At 44.3% G+C, this 16,980-nt stretch overlaps 1 protein-coding gene across 3 annotated transcripts; it reads left to right on the top strand.

The window, feature by feature from the left end:
• Positions 1-8,617: 8,617 nt before the first annotated feature.
• Positions 8,618-16,793, top strand: LOC100832704 (probable WRKY transcription factor 4). Of its 3 annotated transcripts, none has more exons than XM_024457572.1 (5): positions 8,618-9,127; positions 12,012-12,730; positions 12,809-12,931; positions 14,889-15,199; positions 16,508-16,793. In XM_024457572.1, exons 1-4 carry the CDS (start codon positions 8,786-8,788, stop codon positions 15,178-15,180), a joined length of 1,476 nt encoding a protein of 491 aa, XP_024313340.1. In that variant the 5' UTR covers positions 8,618-8,785; the 3' UTR covers positions 15,181-15,199; positions 16,508-16,793. The 3 variants fall into 3 exon arrangements, with proteins under 3 accessions (XP_024313340.1, XP_010233399.1, XP_003559732.1); XM_010235097.3 differs by lacking the exon at positions 16,508-16,793 and adding an exon at positions 16,152-16,449; XM_003559684.4 differs by lacking the exon at positions 16,508-16,793 and having other exon boundaries at positions 14,889-15,553.
• Positions 16,794-16,980: the final 187 nt, after the last annotated feature.

Raw genomic sequence — 16,980 nt, 5'->3', positions numbered from 1 at the left:
GGCTAACCCCCAGGGGCTAAGCTCCCCCATACCAGCTATATATAGAGAGAGAGCTAGAGAGAGAGCTAGAGAGAGAGCTGCAGAGAGAGAGAGCTAGAGAGAGAGATCTAGAGAGAGAGAGAGAGGGAGCTCATCTGAGCAAAATTAAAGCGAGAGAGAGAGGGAAGATCATCACTAGGGTGAGGGGGAGCTCCAGAGACAGTGGGGGCAGCCCGGGAGAGCCGCCGGAGAGAGATCGGGGCCGAATTTCCCGCCGGCGGCCAAGTCAACATTAATGGCCATTTTGCAAAATTGGAGAAGAATAGGAGGAAGAAGGGAGAGGAAGAGGGAGGAGAGGGGGGGGGGGAGATCTACCTTCCGACCGCCGCCATCAAATTTTGGCAGGGCTTCGCCGCCGGTGAGAAGCAGAGCCGCAGTTGGTCGAAGACAGACGCGCGAGCTCGAACAGCTTAGCGCTCGTACATGGGTTATATATAAGGAGGTCTCCAGTGGCGGGCAAACCGAATAACCACCACTGGTGACCTCCAGCGGCGGGCGGAGAAATAAACCGCCACTGGAGGCCTCACCAGTGGCGGGTAGGATTATACCGGCCACTGGTGATCTCCCACCAATTCCCCAACTTTAGTCCCACCTCGCTTGTTTACAAACGATCTGACCAGCATAAAAGGGATTCGGCCGCCCATCCTATCGGTGGCTACCCAGTCAACAGTGTCTTCCCGTTACGCTGGAGGACCAAACGCGATCAGTTTGGTGCTCCAGCAGCTAAGGGAAGATCACTGTTGACTGGGTAGTCCCATAACGTGCCGACTCACCAGTGGCGGTCATTTTCTTGAACCCGCCATTGGAAGATAGCCACTGCCAGTGGCGGTGACAAAGAAACAACCGCCACTGTTGAGAAATTTAGTCCCACATCGCTTGTTTACAAATGATCTGACCAACATAAAATGGATTCGGCCGCCCATCCTATCGGTGGCTAACCAGTCAACAGTGACTTCCCAGGCCGCTGGAGTACGAAACGTGATCAGTTTGGTGCTGCAGCGGTCAAGGGAAGGTCACGGTTGGCCGAGTAGCTAACCCATCAGGTGCGAACTCACCAATGGCGGGTTTTTCAGGTGCCCGCCATTGCTAACATATGGGGCATCCACGAGCAGCGCCAGTGGCGGTGATAGTCACCGCCACTGGTAGCCCTCGTGGATGCCTCGAGAGGCCTCCAGTGGCGGTGTGTTTTTTGGTCCGTTTTAACCGCCAATGGAGGGAGATCACGGATGGGGTTTTCTGTAGTAGTGTTGGCCCGGCGAAGCCTCTTGTGATTACCGGCCAAACCAAAAACTGGGAGGCTACGGTTCAAGGCATGTTGTGGATGCTAGCTTCTTGGAGTCGATCAACTCCGCTACCTAGGGAGCCGTGGTTCGCGATCATACCGGTAAAGTCTTGGTGTCTGGTTGAAACATCATTAACGTCCTAGTGCAGAAACGGCCGAAGCTCTTGCTTGCTTGGAAGGCATCAACACTCTTCGCTCGGTGTCTGATCTTCCGGCCACTCCTGAAACGGATTACCTTGCTATCTCCGTGGCCATTAACTCTACGGAGAATGATCGTTCGGCCATATGTGGTATTTATGAGGATATCAAACAAATCATGCTCTTTGATCCTGGCATACAAGTTTGTAAGATCAATAGGCTTTGATAATGCTGCCGCTCATAATATTGCAAGTTGGTACCGCAGCGTGTGGTGTAGTGGGGTTTTGCGTGACTCTGCCTTCCTGCATGATGAGCCACGTTATGCGTGATTGTAATACAAACTCTATTGTTTTCTAATACAAATCCCACTTTGAAAAAAATAATATTTTGTGAAGCGACCGCCCCCGTACAGGGTTCGATCTCTGTGCTTACCGTGCTAGTCCCTGGATCGACTCGCTAGCACACACAGTTTCAAGATGTAATATCAAGATACAAAGGTCAAAAGTATATTACATCGCATTGATCCAGAATTTAATAATACCTTACATATTGCATAACCGCATGGGTTAGCTCAAAAGTAAATAGAATCTTGCAGCGGAAGGTAGAAGATACAGGAGTCCCATAACAACTCCACAGTCGAAACATGTTGGAATGTAAACTCGCAACCCTAACAATTCGTACCTCACTCTTCACCTGGTTCACCTGCAACATTTAAACGTTGCAGCCACTAGGAGGTCAATACATTGAATGTATTGGCAAGTTCACTAAAGGGTTATAATAGACCTAACAAGTATATGCAGTATTTGGCAAGGTGGGGTTCCGGCATTTTGCGAAAAAGCATCAATGTTTCATCCTATCATTTTTAAACAAATAATTTTATCTCTATTGGACACGGGGTAGACACACCCATGCTCCTATTAACCTAGAGCACATTGAGTAGACACATCAATGCTCCTACCCAGTTCAAACCATTCATTTTATTAAGAAATTAGAATGAGTGAGACCTTCCTTACAACCCCCAAATCTAGTTGCTCAAAATTGTCAGTAACCAGGGACACGGCTAAGTACTTAGTTTGACACTCTCGAGAGGTTGTACACATTCCCCACAAGAAATCGACGTGTTAATCCCTTGCTGTCCTCAGGGTAGAGTAGCAACGGCATCGACTACAGGAATTTTCAAAACATAATCCCCCAGACCACCTGAGGGACGCGCCTCCGCCTACACTGCTACATACCGATGTCACCTCGGATCCGGGTTCATATTTCTTACATCCATCTTGGCAGAGCCCATATTACCATGTGATTGTACTAGAAGCTACTAAATAGGAAACTAGTCCAGTCTCTGGTTACCCTGGGTGGCATCCCACATTTGCAACGCAGGCGCTCCCATAGAAATGGCGAGACGACTCATAGAAATGGACCCATAGAAATGGACCTGACGTCGCATACATCTCAAGTACTCAAAGCAGCCCACCCAGGACGGTTTATTGAATAACTTGTTTTGCCATACACTAGGAAAACCATACTTTAATTCAATAATCATCACATTGTAATAATACCACCCTCATATACTAACATAGCATAGCATTTACTACTACGTTGGCATGAGGACATGGCAAGGGTATCCTATACTATTAGGAGAAATCATAGCTAGCATAGATACAATAATAATCCTAACAATGCTACTAATAAAAACTACTGCATAATAAAATAATAGGATGATGATCAAAGTGAACTTGCCATATTAGTGTCTTTGTATTCTTCTTCTTTTGATACTCATAGTTACCGCACTCCGTATAATCTATTGCGAAGAACGAAAAGCAATAATAAATAACCATTTGACAACTCCAAACCATAACTCCAAATAAAGAACCAAAGCAATATACGAAGTTTAAATTAAACAGTACCTAATTACTGTTAGGCTATCCTAGGCATAGACCTAAGAGGTAGGAACATGGTTTGGGTTCTACCGGAGTTGAAACGGTGGAGTCATTGACTGTTAACAGATACAACTTTCTAGGGGTCATGGGATACTGAAAAAGAAATTTAGAAGGTGTAAAAAGTGATCCATAAATTATAGTTTGGTGTACCGTAGTCACAACAGAAAGAATGAACTGGTTTGAAACTATGGATCAACATGTATGGGCTTTGGAACATTGCTAATCAATAAGACGGTGTTAACAGATACAAAATTTGGTTGGGCATGGACTAGTGTGGCTGTGTGGTAAAAAATGCACCAAGTAGTCTAAACTACAGATCATGGTGTGCTCTACACAACACAGAAACAATCGGCCGAAAAGGAACTATGGTTCACAAGATACAAGGCCTGGAATGAAGCTACTCAAAACAGCACACTGTCTGTCGCGACAGAGAAACGGTTGAGGATGGGAGGCTGTTAAGGATACAGTTTTGCAACAACGATGCACTAGTGTGGATGAACTTGGAAAGGTGTTAAAAGAGGTCTAGGATGTATATTTGGATTTGATCTTGACATGACAGAATCATCTAATTTGAAGTAATGTCTCAAAAGATATAGGCTCCGGAAGACAGCTAACTGATGTGACAGTGTTAACAGATACGACTTTTGATTGAAGATGCACTTAGGTAGAAAAATCCTAACTTGTGCACCAAGTACACTAATGTGTAGAACAGGATCTAATTGATGAACTACAAAAGGTTTGGAACCGAACGGATCAATGGAACAATTTATATGAATTTCGAAATGTGGCTAATCCAGAAACAACATGCTGTGAATAGCAATTTCAAACGAAGATGTACTACATAATATTATTGAGACGGGGTATACAAAGTAATCTAACCTATGGAAAATGATGTGTTCTAACTACAACAGAAAGATTCAGCCAAAAAAGATACACAGGTCAAAAGATATGGTCTTCTAAACAGGGCTAATCAAAACAGATCATGCTGAAAGTTTTCTCACCGAAACGGAGTTCGCCGGAGTTCAGAAAATGGCAAAGGAGTCACCGGCAGGGTCGATGTGGTCGGTGAGGAGGCTAGGGACGTGCATGGCGTCAAGGCGGACATCGTGACGCGGCTTACGCGGTCGTAGTATCTCCGGACAGTGACGGACGGAGTTCCAGGCGTGGCTTCGGCATGAGGTCGGGGACGTCGTGGCCACTTGTGACGGTTCTTCGCAAAACCTTGTCAAAGGGGTAGGTGAGGGTCATAGAAGTCTACCGGCGAAAGAAATTGTGAAACGAACTTTCGGAGAGAGCTCACCGGCAACAATGGCGGTGGCGACGGGCGGAGACGGACGTCACGACTACGGGCTCCACACAGCTCTAGAGGCAAAACTCAAAATAGGAGAACGAGGGAGAATGGGCAGGGGCTCGAAGTGAAGCGCTCGGAATCATCTTTCATCGGTCATGGAAGAAGATCGGGAGCGGGATGCCAACGGGCGGCATTCGGGGCACCAGCGCTTAATGGTATTGGAAGCCATGATTCGGGGAAGTTAAGGAGAGGAATGGAAAGAAGAGAGTAGTGGGCTTAGGTTCATAGCACCTGGACGCGAAACGGAATAAGGAAGGGCGGGGATTGCGGAGGAGATTGCGTGTGCATGCCTGCTCGTGGGTGCGGAAGGAGGAAGACGGCCGGCTGGGCTGGGGCGCTAGGTAAGTTGGGCCGGCCCAGTTTGGGTCGGTCCAAACTCTCTTTTTTTTTCCTTTTCTATTTTCTGTTTTTATTAATAACTTTTGATTAGTAACTCCAAATAAGTCCAAATAAATTTTAGAAAATTTGTAAATTCAAATCCTTAAAAGTGTGAGCTTTTGGGAGTTGAATTCTTCCAAAATAAAATAGGTAAAAATACTTTTCTTATATAATTGTCATTAGGGCTTTATAAGTAATAAATAAAATAGATTTTGAAATCTATTATGAAACCTTTGTTTCATTAATTAGTTTAAACTCCAATAAACATATTGGGTTGACATACTTTGCACTAACCCTTCCTTAGCTAAATACCCTCATTGGGTTGAACTCCAAATAAAATCTTATAATATGTGTATGGTTTACTAAATTCCCAACTAGCTTTATAACACCAAATCACAAACCATGTAAACCATCGCAGATGTTTCCAACTATATATATATATTTGGGAAGTCACGTTATCCCACTCTCAACGACGGAATAAATGTTGGAATAACATTTGCACATGAGGATGTCACGTTATCCTTTTCCCAAATATTTGATAGTTTCCTCTCGGAAACAAAACAAATATCGAGAAAACATAGGTGAACCATTAAATATGTTTTCCAACCATATACTTGGTAAAGTCATATTATTCCCTTTCTTTAATATTTAAATAAACGTCGGAAATTATTTCTAATTGATTTAAATATTCCAACGATGCTCTCAAATGGTCATGGCATCCAAATTGGAAACTTAGTGTGCTAATAAATCTTTCAAAAAAAATAAGATTTATTAAGATGCGAATAATAGTCCGGACAAAATCATAATATGCAAATGGTTCCAAATAAAATACTTTGAACTTATATAAATGTCCCAACCATGCTGTATAATTTGGATAGTCATATTAATCCACTCTTTTGTTGAATATTCAAACATGGTGTGGAATAATTTAAATAAGTCCTAAAAATTTCAAATCCTTCAGAAATTCACAACCAAAATATTTCCAAAAGCAATATTTTATTTAAAATAATTATTTTATTTAACATTCTAAAATGGGAAAATTCTGGGATGTTACATTTTGATTATGGTGATTTTAGAAATAGAGCTTGTAAACTGAAGGAGAGGTTTAGGGTGTGTTCGGGAATCCTCCAGCTTCCAGCTTCTCTAAAATCCGCGATGGAGCAGCACCGAACAGCCCAGCTCCGCAGAGCTAGATCCGTGAAGCTGGCCCTTTTTTGTGTACAAAATATGGAGCGACCATTTTGAGGATTCTCGGAACAGCAAAACGTGAAGCAGGCAAAAATTACAGCCATCCTGCCACCGACAAGTGAAAAACGGTTCATTGCTCTTCTTTCTTCTCCCGATTTCTTGTTTCTTCTCCCCATTCCTTGGTTGCTGGGAGGGCCTTCCTCGCCGCTGCCTCCAATCTCCATCTCCTCTGACAGTTTCCCCAGCCACCGACGTTCCTCAAAGGAAATCACCATAGATCCGGCCACCGGCATCTAGGCGCACCTCTACCTCCCCACGGACCTCTCCGCCCCAAACACTACTACAGAAATCTACATTAGTAACAGACGAAAAAGTACATCAGTAAACGGGCCGAGGGCCCGTCACTCACTTCCTATCACTAATGTGGGTATCATCAGTAAGACATCAGTGGCGGGCAACAACACCACGACCGACACTAAAAACATTTTCACGGTTTAAAAAAAAAGCACCCACTTTCGCAGGCACCCCTCGTTCCAATCGCCAGCCGGAACGAGAATTCATAGAATGAAAAAAGCATCCGTTCCCGTCGCCGGAATGAGAATTCATACGGTCAAAAAAATCACAGAATCAGATCCAAACTAATGAAAATGAACCTAAAACTAAAACAAATCCGACGACGACGAGCTCCTCCTCTCCTCTCCAACGACGAGCAGCTCCTCCTCTCCTCTCCTCTCCGATGAGCTCCTCCTCTCAGAGTAAACCAAATAGAAAGCGAGTTAGAGGGAGAAATCCGAGAGAGGGAGAGAGAAATCAGAGAGAGGGAGAGACAAACTGAGAGAGGAGAGGGGGAACCAGTGGCTCGCCTGGTCAGGGGAACCAGATCCGGCAGAGATGGCCACCACGACACCTGCGAGGCAGAGAGTTAGAGAGGGAAAGTTAGAGAGAAGGAGAGAGGAAGAGAGAACTTACCACGAGAGGTGGTGTGGCGGGCGGTGGTGCTCTCCTCGGATCCATGGCGCAGGGAGGCGGATCCGGCGGTGCCCTCCTCGGATCCATGGCCGGCATGATGTAGGATGGCGGGGGAGGAGAGACGACGGAGAGGAGGGAGCTCGGGCGCCGCTGTTCGGGTGAGACAAGGGAGAGGAGGGAGTTCGCCAGGGGGAGAGATGGGGAGAGGGAGCTCGCGGCCAGTGGAGAAGAGAAGGGGGGAGGGCGCTCGGGCCAGTGGAGAAGAGAAGGGGGAGGTGGGGCGCTCGGGCCAGTGGAGAGAAGAGAAGGGGGAGGAGGGGCGCTCGGGCCAGAGAGAGGGAGAGAAGCGGCTAAGAGGAGGGGAATGAAGTCTAGGGTTTGAGGAGTTGTTATATAGGATGGACAGTTTGGGCCGCAAATGGGTTGGGCCCAAGCCGCACAAGTGGTCATCAGTGGCGGGCACAGATGTAAAGCCCGCCACTAATGTGCGTTTTTGTGATTTTTACAATTTTTCATACGTGATCGTCAATGGCGGGCTCTCTGTGCCCGTTACTGATTAGGGTTCATCAGTTACGGACGCGCGAGGCCCGTCACTGATGATGGTTCATCAGTAACGGGCTTGATACGCCTGCCACTGATGAGGGGTCATCAGTGACGGGTTTTGTGCGCCCGTCACTGATGACCCCTCATCAGTGACAGGTTTTCCCCGCCCGCCACCTATGATGTGTTTTGTAGCAGTGAAACGACAAGCTCACCCTGGTGATCTACCTCCATGGCGGCGGCCTCGTCGCTGGCTTGGCTGCTTCGCCGGATCAGCCGCGGATGCGCCGGAGTACGCTTTCCTCAGCCGCTGGTGTGGCCAGGCGCGTGTCCTCGCGCGCGTCGCGTACCTTCTCTCGGCGCCTGAGGACCCCGTCCCTGCCTGGTACAGTGCTACGACGACGCGTCGGCTGCGCTCAGGTGGGCCACCTCGTCGAGCGCCACTGCCAATCCATGGATGCGGGAACTTGCCCACTCGATCGACAGAGCAGAGGGTGGTCAACGGGGAGAAATTAGGGACGGGAGGAATCGATTGGGAACGAGAGACATCGATTGAGGAAGACGACCTGAAAAGGATAGAAGGTAATGGGCTTACGGCCCAGGGAAACTGGTTTTCGGTCCAGCTGAACTGTGAAGTAGTGCCGAACAAGTTCGGCTCCGCCAAAGAAGCTGGAATGGGCCCAAGAAGCTGGATTGAAGGAGTCAGAGGAATCAGGAGGATTCCGGAACACACCCTTATTACCGGGATCGGTAAAGTAGGAGAATCCCGAAGCAAAACGTGTTGTCCTCCCCAGCAGCCCAGCAGGCAGCAGTGTCTCCTTTTCACTGCCCGCCTCCGCCCTCCTGGCTGCAGCTCTCTTTCTTCTCCGCGAACTCGCCGTATGTTTGGTCCCCCCACACAAACCCCGAAAAAGCCCCTCCGCCGGTGCTCCGCCTCCATTCCTCCCGACCTCCACCCCCATGGCGGCACACGAGGCCTCCGCTAGCGGAGGCGAGGGCGCGCGCCGCCCGCCGCCGCGTCCCGCGCTCTCCCTGCCCCCGCGTGCCGCCGCCGAATCCTTTTTCGCCGCCGCCGGCTCCGCTGCCGAGTCAAGCCCCGGCCCTCTCACCCTCGCCGCCGCGCTCTTCCCCGACATGCCCTCCCCGGCCTTCCACGGCTCCTTCACCCAGCTCCTCGTCGGCGCCATGGGTTCCCCAGCCGCATCCTCCGCCAGCGGCCCTTCCCCTCCCTCGCCGTTCCCCGTGCCACCGGGGCTCAGCCGCACCGCTCTCCTTGGCTCTCCCTCGCTTTTCTCCCCTACGGTAACTCCTCCAACCGCGCCTTTCTTGCTCGTGCACCAGTGCTTGCCGTTGCTTAGGTTTTCACCTAGCGCGTTAAAAGTGCACTAGTTAGTTAAGATTGCAGTGCAGATACTATACTGCTACTGGTTCTTACTTGTGCTTCCAATTTCTGGGTTTAGTACAAATTAGTGCAATGATGGTGCCTGGTCTGGGACCCTATGGGGATTTGCCTGCTGTGGGCAGCGAGCAGATAGAGCGTGGAATGATCAAACATGGGGTCGGGTGTTTACTACTCCCTCTGATCCTAAATTCTTGACTCAAATTTATCCAAATATGGATGTATCTATTCTTAAAAAGCATCTAGATACATGTAATATTTCGACAACAATTTAGGATCGGAGGGAGTAACCAGTACCATTTGTTGGTACCGACTACCGAGTACTTGGTGTGCTGTTCCTCACAGTGTTGACTGTTGAGTCTGATGCACGAGGTGATGGATTGCTCTACCGCCCAGCATTTCTGTTTCCTCTATCAAGGAAATGTGTTATGAAGTCTAATGAAGTCCCATTTTTGTTGATTCATGTAGTTGGAATTGTCTTATGCTGTAGTATGGTTAGAGTCGTGCGGCCTTTCCCTAATAGATTGAGTTACTTTCTTTCTTTTGGTGATCGATGTATGGAACATATTTCCTGAAGCAATTTGGAATTACTGTTGTTTAGCAGGCAAATAGTAACCTAGACCCGCTTATTTCAACTCATCCGTTGAAGGAAATCAATTGTACAATGTTCCATCTGGACAGGCCATTGACAATCTGGACCAACTGCAGTTCAAAAAAAACTGAACTTTATAGGTTTCGATGTAGCTCTCATGTCTTCTCTTATTGCACAATTGTCTTGGTAAGGTTCTCCTTTTTGGTTTGCAAGGATAACACAGGATTGTAACTTGGCAGGCCATTGGGGTAGTTAATTAATTATGAGCATATGTTTGTTCGCTGCCATATTTCATATGATTGCATGATCACATCATAGCATGACAGTTCCTTTTTCATTAAAAGCTTAAAATTGGATGCTGCAAAGAGAGTTCAGCATGCAATTATAAAAATGTCATAGATTCATAACAAACGATTCTATTAGGGCTACTGTGATATGACCAGTATTCTATAAATCAGTAAAGGTAAGTGAGCATCAACCTAGCTGTTAAGTATTTACGTGGACAATGCAACCTTTAAAAAGATTATCCATTTATTGATGCTGAAAATTTTAAAAAAATCAGGCCATTGAGAATGTCTTCTATATGCCTAGAGTTGATTTACCGATCCAACGTTGTACAATACATGTTCGAAGGTGTTTAGACTAGCAAAGAAGTACCTGCTTAAATTATTTTCAAATCTAATTTGCAGGTTTGCACTAATTGACCTGGTTATGCAACCACTCAAGTGGTTTCTGAAGTTCTTAACCCTCTAAACGGCCAAGTCAAAACACTTAAACACATATCTTTAGCGGCACTTAAAAGTGGTTTTCTGAGTGTGGGATGTGATTGATTTACTTATGGTTTGACAACCAATTCATGCACATCACAATTAAACAACAAACCTAGTCTCTTCGTCTAGGGATAGACCAAGTCCAATCTTGGCACTTGGCAAAGCTCGGCTAAAATATTGTAACAGACAACAACTTGAGCCGCTTAACATTTATGGAAAATAGGGCGTATGTCCCAGTATGTCCTATGTCCAGGTCTGATCTAGGTATCCTCCGAGGCACCACATGACATTTTCATCTTGAGCTGATCAATCCCAATATTCATGATTTTTTTCTGATTGAACCTTACTAGTGGCCAATAAACTCAATTGTCTCTGATCCAACATTAGTAGGGAATAGTCTAGTCTTAAGTACACCACAGTTTACGGCACAAAATTTCCTTGTTGCCAATAACAAGTAGAGCTGGTCAAATTGCACTGAACAAGATCAAGTAAAACTTGCATTGATTAGAAGTTTGAGAATAAATTGAGAATTTACTACTGTGTGGGTGAGTTTCTCCATTTCTTTCCTTTTTTTTCCTTAGCTTAATATTATATTGGCTATACTTACTGAAAATGGAGTCAACATCGTGGAAAGACTATGAAATCGCAAGCTTTTAGACGATCTTCAGCATTTCGACATAAATTTGCAATTCTTGACCGACTCCTGGCCAGGTTGTCACTGGTATACTGGAATTCAGGCAAGATTTGGCAGTTTCTGGCTGATCACCTCTTGTTCTCAGTATGGACTCTGGAGTCAGTCCTGGCTTGTCAATAGACTGCTACCATATTGCAGAGAGTAACCGACCATTTTGTGTACTAATCTTCTAAAACATTTCCTTATTCCCCCCTTGTGTTTTATGAGAAATGTCCGAAACCAGCACTTCTAAATATAGTGGTGAGTTGAGTTCTACCCATCAAACCATCAAATTCGTCTTGCTGTCCATACTGTGCTTGATTCTGAAGTTATATTCCTTGTTGTAAAAGGGACTCTAAATGTTTGATGTTGATTTTGGCTTTCAAATACTTCATTTTGTTTTTGGTGGCCGCTAATAATTGCGTGTATGTATAATTTAGACAGATGGTATACAGGTAACAGGTCAAGCTATGTCAAAAACTAAACTCTTTCGTTCTGTGTACGTGAAGCTAAGATGACAAGTAATTCAGATCAGTGGCAGTAGAATGCACAAAGCTATGTTTCGGAAAATAGTATGTTTGAAAAATAAATAGCATAAAATACAAAGATTCTTGTTTTAGAGTTCTTTCTCTTGAGTTTTCTTGAACATCTATTTGCTATGTTTATTTCTTGTGCTACTCACTTGATATAGTACATTGGGAAACAGAGATCTGTCCATGTCTTGACATATGGATATGTATTTATTTCTGCAGGGGAATTTTGAAATGTCCCATCGACAAGCCTTAGCACAAGTAACAGCGCAAGCAGTCCATTCTCAGTACACTATTGTTAATCAAGCAGACTACCCGCTCCCTTTCTCGTCGACAACTTCAGCTTTCACATCACAGCATGTAAACTCTTCTGCAAACATTACATCAACGGAGGAGACACCAACCCCACCATCACTTACAGGTAATAGCAACTTCAAACCAAATGAGGTTTCACAAGGATTCCAAACATCCGCTCTCACTGTGGATAAACCTGCTGATGATGGCTACAATTGGCGGAAGTATGGCCAGAAGGCAGTTAAAGGTGGGGAGTATCCAAGGAGCTACTATAAATGCACCCAGGCGGGCTGTCCAGTTAAGAAGAAAGTGGAGCGCTCAGCATGTGGAGAGATTACTCAAATAATTTATAGAGGACAGCATAACCACCAACGTCCACCGAAAAGGAGGTCTAAAGATGGTGGTAGTTTACTAGATGAAGTGGATGATTTCCATGAGAATGGAGACACTTTGAATAGATCAGAGCAAGGATCTCAAGACCACTCTGCAAAATTTGAGGTATCAAATGATGGCATCACGGTTCCTTCAATGTCTAAGAGGGCAGAGGGGGATGATCAATCGTCAGGCTCAAGTGATAGTGAGGAGAAGGCTTGTGATGAAGCAGGGGCGGACAACGGAGATGGTGGTTCTACGAATGCAAAGAAGAGGTGGTTCATGTAGTGAACAAATGTCCTTAGTAAGATTTTATCAAGCTTCAATTTATAAATGCTAGTTTTATTGGACAGGCATGTTCCAGCTCCAGCTCAAAGGATCATTGTGCAAACAACTAGTGAGGTTGATCTTTTGGATGATGGCTACAGGTGGCGCAAGTATGGGCAGAAAGTGGTAAAAGGGAATCCTCATCCAAGGTAATCCTTATGTTGTCATTTTGCACTTGTTCTCTATCCCTGTCCATTCAGCCCTGAAGTTCTCACTCGCATGGACAGTCCACGCTGAATAACACCACGTTTTGCTGGACCTATCTGTAGAATTGTAGAGACATGATATATATCTTTAATCTTATAAAGATCTGACTTGGTGTGGTCTGTGCACCCTCATCTAAACTACTCCCTCCGTTCCTGAAAATAGGGCACATAAGTTTGTCTCGTTTGTTCCATCAAACAAGGCGCACTTCTCTTTTTTCATCTAACGTGACTAAAATGCCCTCGACTACTTAACTCCACGATTGCATCGATATGGCGCATGCGGGATTAGCTAGCCATGTCCGCTGGAAAAGCCAACAGGCAGCATGGGCGCATGGAGCCTATTCTGAGAGCGCGCGTGCAAACCAAAGAGTCTGCGTCTGGCGGGATGTTAATGCATTTGCATGCAGCACTTGTCTCGAGCAGTTTGGCAGCCTGCATGCATGTTCAAGAACAAAACTCAGCATTTCACCACCATGGTATGCGAGAAAAAAAATTATGCATCCTGTTTTCAAGAAAAGAGGGATTACCTCTTAAGTTGGCATCCATTCTATATAGTATACATATGTATCACAATCTTTAGCTAGTTGATTGAATTGTATTTTGAGATATATTTTTATTTTGCACAAAGTTAGGGAATATGCAGAAACATTTCAGCTTATGCAATAAATAAAAAATCCTTATCAACGCACTACTAGTTAGATAGTACTATATATCAATGTTCCACTGTTACTTGGACTGTAGTAATGGCAGATGAGTTTCAAGCTAATACCAATGATCTATATTCTTAATTTATCAGTTGTCTTTATTATAGTTATTTCATACTCCCTCCGTCCCATATTAAGTGACTCAAAGTTGCCCAAATATGGATGTATCTATACCCAAAAAGCGTCTAGATACATGTAATATTTCGTCACTTAATATGGGATGGAGGGAGTACTTTGGATAAAGGGAATGAGATCACACTGAAATCAGTAACTGGAACTGAAACTGTTTTGATGGAGCTTTTGGATGGTCTGGTTGTTCTATTATTGTTTATGCATCTATCTCTGGGTCATTTCATGCATGGCTTCACTGCATTACCAAAATTCACATGACACTAACTGCGAAGAAGTTATCCCTCCTAATAGTTCACATACCTAGTACTTAATCTTCACTAGCTAAATGTTCATGTGTTACTACAATATGATTTTTTGCATGACATGAGTTTTTTTATAGATTGTGTCCAATCCTTTGTGTCAAATAATTGGAAACATTTGACTGAGAAAGAAAACCTTCATGAATATACCCTGAAGTGACTGCCAGGAGGGCAGCAATGAAGTACCAGAGATAGTCGAATGAATTGTTGAAGATACTTGTATCATTCTGTGAATATGCCATGACTACTTTACTAGATTGATTGGTGGAGAATTATGGTTCTGCACTGGGCTTGCAACAAATTGAAGTCCATATAACTTGGAAGCATTCAAATACATAGATTATGCTAGACAAACGTCACATACTGACAACTACAGGTTTTAGTTTTTAAGTAAACAATAATCCAGGAGTAGCAGTTTCCAAATCATTATCAATACTTTAAGATAATGTCCAAATCATCATCATGCACAACTCTATTTATATACAATCGGTTGTGCACTAATTAGTTGGAATTGACTGAATAGTCACTACCTGTTATATTCTATTTATTTGGTTATTTATATTTTTATGGTAAAGTCTGTTCTTTGACTTTGCTTGTTCTACAATAAAGGACATATAAATTTTGCCATAGTTCTTTTGAGCAAGTTTGCTGCTGTCAAAATGATAACTAGCTAGCAGTTTGAACTATTTAGTGGTACCCCTTATGTTGAACTCTATTGGAAAATCTATTTATGCTGAAGATAATATCATTCGTTGCACTGTGTAGGAGTTACTACAAATGCACTTTCCAAGGATGTGATGTAAAGAAGCATATCGAAAGATGTTCACAAGACTCGACGGATGTGATAACTACATATGAAGGCAAGCACAGCCATGATGTACCAGCAGCTAGGAACAGCAGCCATGCTTCTAATGCCAATGCGTCATCTTCCAGCAGCTTACGGCACAGAGCGCAGAATACGGCATCAAGTAGCCAACCATCGCTGCGCAGATCAGCATTACGTACAGCTTCGTCAGATTCTTCTCTACAGCTAAAAGAAGAAAATGAGATAACATAAACATTTGGAGGGTAGCCAGGTAATTTATTCTGTTCTCTCAGCCCAATTTCTGGCTGTGCTCCTGCATTTGGCTTCAATGAAGAGGAAGATACCCTTCCATGAGCTTGCATGCAGTCTGTTTTGCAGCACTGCATCTTGGATACTGTGCTTACATTGGTTCTAAATTGTATTGATCCCTAGTCCACGGAAAAACTATAGGCGACAGAGGTTTCGTTGTTCCAAGTGTATATGCTCGTTTTGAGACTCTACCTGATAGCCTGACTTGTAGATACGCTCGGTTCCTACCATACCTCTGTAAGTGTTAGTCGACAGGATGTATTGAAGGTATAATCAAGGAGGAATGCGATGTTTTGCCGTGAACCTTCTCCAGTTATTCGCAGAGGCTGAACCGCTAGTTTGCTTTGTCAGCGTCGTATCTTCCTTCACCCTTGAACTAGTTTTGAGTACCCAGACGAAAATGCTTATCAGTAGGTCTGCGAGTTATGATACTTCCACTCTCAATCTATGGTCACAGGAGTGCTTGTCTGTCGGTTTATTTTTCCAGAAACATCTGCTTTACCAATGTAATAAACAAAGGGCAACAAATAGAAACTGAAACCCAAGCAGACAACAAAGATCCTGGATAAAACTAAACATCAAGTTTCTTTGAAGTCAAAATCACAAGATTCATCATTTGTATCTTGATATTTTGCCATGTCTCAGTGATAAAACTACAGAAAACTATACTTGCGCAGGTTAGATTAATCTCGTAGGTTTTGAATATGCGCATGCAGAAGTGACTTACGCTATGATGCCTTACCCTATTCTGCTATGGCCCACAAGATCAAGTGAGTCTTGTTTTAACAAAATTGTACTGATTTGATTTACTTTGCGTGAGTCGCTCACTCCAAACGGTAAGAACCTAAGATCATTGAACACATCGTGGTACTATCGATAGTTGACTAAGATCATTGCCATCTTGTTTTTCCCAGCGTGCTGTTTCAACTCAGATAATGCCGCTCTGATTGAGATCCTCAACAAGGAAGAAAGATGCTATGGTCCGGAAACTGCTATTTTTGAAGATTACTTTTATCTCATGAAGGACTTTGTCAAAATCTCCTTCGAACACTATGATCATAGCGTGAACAGAGTGGCTCACGAACTTGCTAGACAAGCCAGATTCTCGCCGGTTGGGTCGTGGGCTGTTTCTCCCCCTCCTTGCATAACCCATCTTATCCTTAATGATGTAACTCTTGTTACCTTTTAATCAATAAAGAGGGTTTTTGCTGTAAAAAAAACAAGTGACCAAGAGTACATGGCCCATTTAACCTCGATTTTGTGATTTCAGTACTTTGGAGCATGGCGAGACATATCTCAATAGGTAATCATCACAACAAATTGGGGAATTGTTGTGGGTGAGGAAAAAATCTATGAGCCCTAGATGTGTGTTTCTCTTCAGCGAAGAGGAAGAGGATCGTCTCACGTTGTCTATTCTGTCCATCCAGTGTGATCGCACTTGTAGCTTAAACTTAATTCTAGCTTTTGAACTTGTATTTAGTTCTGTAGTATCATATTCTACTACCTCCGTTTCATAATTCTTGTCTCAAATTTGCTTAAAAATGGATATATTCCTAGCTGCTGGTTGTAATAGTCTGTTGCGTATCTATCAGTGCTGAGTTTTAGAGTTCCAATTTATTGCAAGGGGCTCATGGTACGACCCGTCAATGGTGACAATTACTTCTCTTCAAGGCCCGCCCTGGAAATGCCTCACTTGACGGCTTCATCGACCCATCACCACTAACACTAAGTTTTATTGAGGGA

The sequence above is a fragment of the Brachypodium distachyon genome, chromosome 1 (assembly GCF_000005505.3).
Source record: "Brachypodium distachyon strain Bd21 chromosome 1, Brachypodium_distachyon_v3.0, whole genome shotgun sequence".
Taxonomy (NCBI): domain Eukaryota; kingdom Viridiplantae; phylum Streptophyta; class Magnoliopsida; order Poales; family Poaceae; genus Brachypodium; species Brachypodium distachyon.
This window is presented reverse-complemented; position numbering and strand designations above follow the sequence as displayed.